The sequence below is a fragment of the Adiantum capillus-veneris genome, chromosome 5, assembly GCF_014529385.1.
Source record: "Adiantum capillus-veneris isolate H3 chromosome 5, ASM1452938v2, whole genome shotgun sequence".
In the NCBI taxonomy this organism is placed as follows: domain Eukaryota; kingdom Viridiplantae; phylum Streptophyta; class Polypodiopsida; order Polypodiales; family Pteridaceae; genus Adiantum; species Adiantum capillus-veneris.
In genome coordinates, this window is record NC_140935.1 from 67778028 (window position 1) to 67781821 (window position 3794).

Sequence of the window (3794 nt, forward strand, 5' to 3'; positions counted from 1 at the left end):
AGCATCCTCCTCCAGTCAGAGACGATTTTCTTGACAGACTCCATGTTGAGGAGAAAGGGCGGTAACTTGGGAATCAGGCATAAAGACAGGGAAGCTGAAGAAGACTACCAAGCGAAGCTATACAAGCCAGCGGCGACACAACGATAGTCGGCAGGGACAACGCTACAAGTTAATGTTGTCGCTGAGCTGGCATATGCAGAGGGTTCCATCAGCGGTCGAGGGGAGGGGAGTCAGGCTACAAGGGAGACACGAAGCGCCAGACCACAAGGGAGAAGGGGAACCAAGCCACCCATCACCTGCATGCGAGCATGCAGGACAGGGAGGGGAAGGAAGCGCAGCAGCAAACAGACGCCCATACTTTGGCAGATTCATACGAGGCGAGGGCATCGGCCGCGAACATGCAACGGGGAGGTAACGAAGTGCGAAGCACACAATTGAGCGCGAGGTGTGCAAGACGGGGCAGGAGCGGGACGGCCTTGAGAGCATCACCCTCTCTCTCTCTCTCTCTCTCTCTCTCTCTCTCTCTCTCTCTCTCTCTCTCTCTCTCTCTCTCTCTCGCTCTCGTTTCCTACAACATTAAAAATCTCTTCTTGTTCTTCTTCTTCTCATATAAAGGCACACTATAGCTAGTATTTCCATCAGCAACAAATTCTCTTCTTGATCTTCTTCTTCTTAAATTAAGGCACATTGTAGCTAGTATTTTCATCGCACCGCCTCTCTCTCTCTCTCTCTCTCTCTCTCTCTCTCTCTCTCTCTCTCAAACTCTCAAATTAAAGCACATTGTATCTAGAGCGTGTGCACACACACGTTGTGGCGTGTGTGTACGCGTGCTCTAGCTACAATGTGCTTTAGTTTGAGGGAGGGAGAGAGAGAGAGAGAAGGTCACCTGCTATGGTAGTGACACCATTTATGACCGGTTGGCACTTGAAGTTTCAGCATTTGTTTCGAGCGGGTGCTTTTGCTACGTTGATTATTGTCGATAGTCGTGACATCGTTGTTGTAAAGAAACAAAGTTAAGGAAAGAAAGAGAGAGATTCACCTCCGCAATATGTAAAGCATGATCGTTTAAATCTCTGATTTAGTGTCGATGACGGACATTTTTATCAGATAATCGAGAAGTTTTTTCTCTTCCTTACAGTTGTATCTATGTTGCAAGCTTAAAACTACCTTCTTCTTCGTCATCCATGATTCATCTTCACCCACACCAGCTTCTGCGTTCATGGTGAAAGACGAAGATTCGACTTACAATGCTAAAATTTTGAAAAGGTAATCTTTGGCACTCATATGACAAATGTGAGAGAGAGAGAGAATTGCTTCCATCCACTTAGAGAAAGAAAAAGAGTCAATATTTTTATGCAAAAATTTGAGAGAGAGAGAGAGAGAGAGAGAGAAAGAAAGACTTCCTTCCACCCAGTTAGAGAAAGAGAAAGAGTCAATATTTTTTTTTGTGTTGGAGTGGGGAGAGAGAGAGAGAGAGAGAGAGAGAGAGAGAGAAAGAGAGAGAACTCTAGCAGCATACCTTTACTCCTTGCTCGAGTCTCCTTCCGCTGCTGCTAGCGTTTTTTATTGGGAGCGCTATTTTTATCACAAGCATGGATTAAAAGTAACGCAAGCAGCATCTTAAAATAGATTCAATAAGCGTAAGAGTTGTGGAAAATATTTAATACGCTCCACAGCTATATCACTCCCTGCAAGCAGACAATGCCAATCAGCACACCGCCCAAACATATTCTTAATCCCCCTCTCATACTTGAGAAGCCTGTTTAAAGCTTTACAACCACTTCAAAAACATTGCAGTACTTGTTTTGAGCATTTTGTCTAGGTCCGTGGACTTTGCACCTTGCTCTTGAATAATTCTAGATGACATTAGCCATATCCATGTGATGGTTTTGAATTCCTGGTGAAGACTTGGATATTGTGAGTTTTCTGTGTACCATAGATGCAGCTCCAATTCAAAGCAAAGAGCCTCCTCATCATGTGATGGTTTTGAATTCCTGGTGAAGACTTGGATATTGTGAGTTTTCTGTGTACCATAGATGCAGCTCCAATTCGAAGCACTCAAAGAGCCTCCTCATTTGCTAGGCTGGGGACAAAGATTCTACCATGCTCCACGGTCCAACCCAAGAATATGATTCATCACTTTCGAAGACATTACAGAGGTCATGTTATCTACTAGCAAGGACACTTTAGATGTTAAGAAATCAGCCTCCTTTAGTGTGTAACAAAGCTGCATCATATAAAATTAGGAATGAATATATAAACTTGTCCTCACAATCGAGCTCCAACTAATTATACATGAAGGGAAGCAATTTCAAAAGGTGTATATAAATAATAATGAGAGGAGCACCTGCCCAAATTTGGAAATAGTAGAAAGTTCAATCTTGCATTGAAGTCACTTAGGCTTGACATTAAAAATCTTTTGCACTCAATAAGTAGTTCTTGTCTTAGATCAATGTCACGTATGGATGTCGAACATGCCCTAAAAGAGCTTGTATGGGCACCTAAGGTGTTACATAGTGAGCGGACAATGAGTATGTATTTTCTTTGCTAGATTTTACACAAATTAGCCACAGCCGCTTCAAAAGGTACATGGCTTTCCGACATCATGTATAGAGCTGAAAGACAATCAAATCTCTTCGTGCTACACTGTTTTTTTGTGTTTGCACCTTGCAATGGATGGGCGAGGGGGGCCAATCGATTTTCTTCGCACTTAGCTAAGCATCTAAATTTATCGGATTTATTTTTATTATTTTAGTTTTTCTTATAACTAAAGGAGCTAAGCACCCTAAATTTATTGGGTGCTCAGCACCCTCCATGAGGACATGTAGGATACAATAACCATTAATTCTTAAGTTTGCACTATTGCTTCCCTCCATACTCGGCGCGCGCGCACACTCACACACACACACACAGATAGAGAGAGAGAGAGAGAGAGAGACGTCTGCACGTGTCGGGTGATTCCACTCACATTTTTGCTCGCTTACTCTCCAAACTTTCTAAGAAATCGGGTGCACGCTTTAACTAAGATCCTTTCTGCAAATTCGTCTCTAGACACGACACTGACATATGAGGTGAGCTCAGCCAGAAATAGGCTGCACTCCTCCCTCATTCCTCTCTGCAATTCACCCCAAGCAAGGTGTTTTCACACACACACACACACACACACACACACACACACAGAGTACCAAACATAGGTTAGAAACAAGGCAAAAATGTTGGAGCTTGCTCTCTCTTTCTCTAAGAGAGAGAGAGAGAGAGTCTAAGCCTAGCCTCGCTATATATATGTTTGTAGCTATCCAAATATAGCATCCCTTGATCGCATGTCCGTCTTGGCCCTTGGCGTGCCCAGTCTTATCCTAAACATGACATTACTCCCCCCTTGGAGAAGCGTTTTCGTCCTTGAAAACAAAAGTAGTTATATCTTCATAAAGAACACTAATGTTTTTTGCAATGGCTAAACAAAGGCCACCCTATCCATCGCTTCTCATCTGCTGCCCAACAAAAAATATCAACCCCAGTGTTACATATGTTGTGCTCTTGCCCACCTTTAGGAAGAAGGACGAAGGATGGTAGCAGGTCTCCAACATCTCTTGCAACCATTTCAAATCCCAAGCTAGGGCGATTGGACAACAGAGAAAATTTCCATTGAATAATCCCAACACCCCCTTTCTGTATGACAATCTCCTCGATGTCAACTATGTGGGGGTTGCTATTTCTCGATCTAAAACTGGATGAGTTAACATTGAAAACATATGTGAGATTTACTTGATATTTGTAAAAAATATCAAAGGTGG

The 3794-nt window shown here is 43.0% G+C and overlaps 1 protein-coding gene across 1 annotated transcript; it reads right to left on the bottom strand.

Moving 5' to 3' along the window:
• Positions 1-931: 931 nt before the first annotated feature.
• Positions 932-2233, bottom strand: LOC147457480 (uncharacterized). The gene is made up of 5 exons (XM_086513325.1): positions 2103-2233; positions 1840-1994; positions 1668-1688; positions 1520-1575; positions 932-1211 (listed from the first exon to the last, which is right to left on the bottom strand). Exons 1-5 carry the CDS (start codon positions 2231-2233, stop codon positions 1179-1181), a joined length of 396 nt encoding a protein of 131 aa, XP_086369451.1. The 3' UTR covers positions 932-1178.
• Positions 2234-3794: the final 1561 nt, after the last annotated feature.

Excerpts from the sequence above, each read along its gene's own strand:
- LOC147457480 (XM_086513325.1), bottom strand. The coding sequence starts at position 2,233 with ATGCAGCTTTGTTACACACTAAAGGAGGCTGATTTCTTAACATCTAAA. Across the intron at positions 1,689-1,839 it reads TAGAATTATTCAAGAGCAAG|GGAGTGATATAGCTGTGGAG; the intron begins GTGCAAAGTCCA and ends GTCTGCTTGCAG. Across the intron at positions 1,212-1,519 it reads GACTCGAGCAAGGAGTAAAG|AAGCTGGTGTGGGTGAAGAT; the intron begins GTATGCTGCTAG and ends CCATGAACGCAG.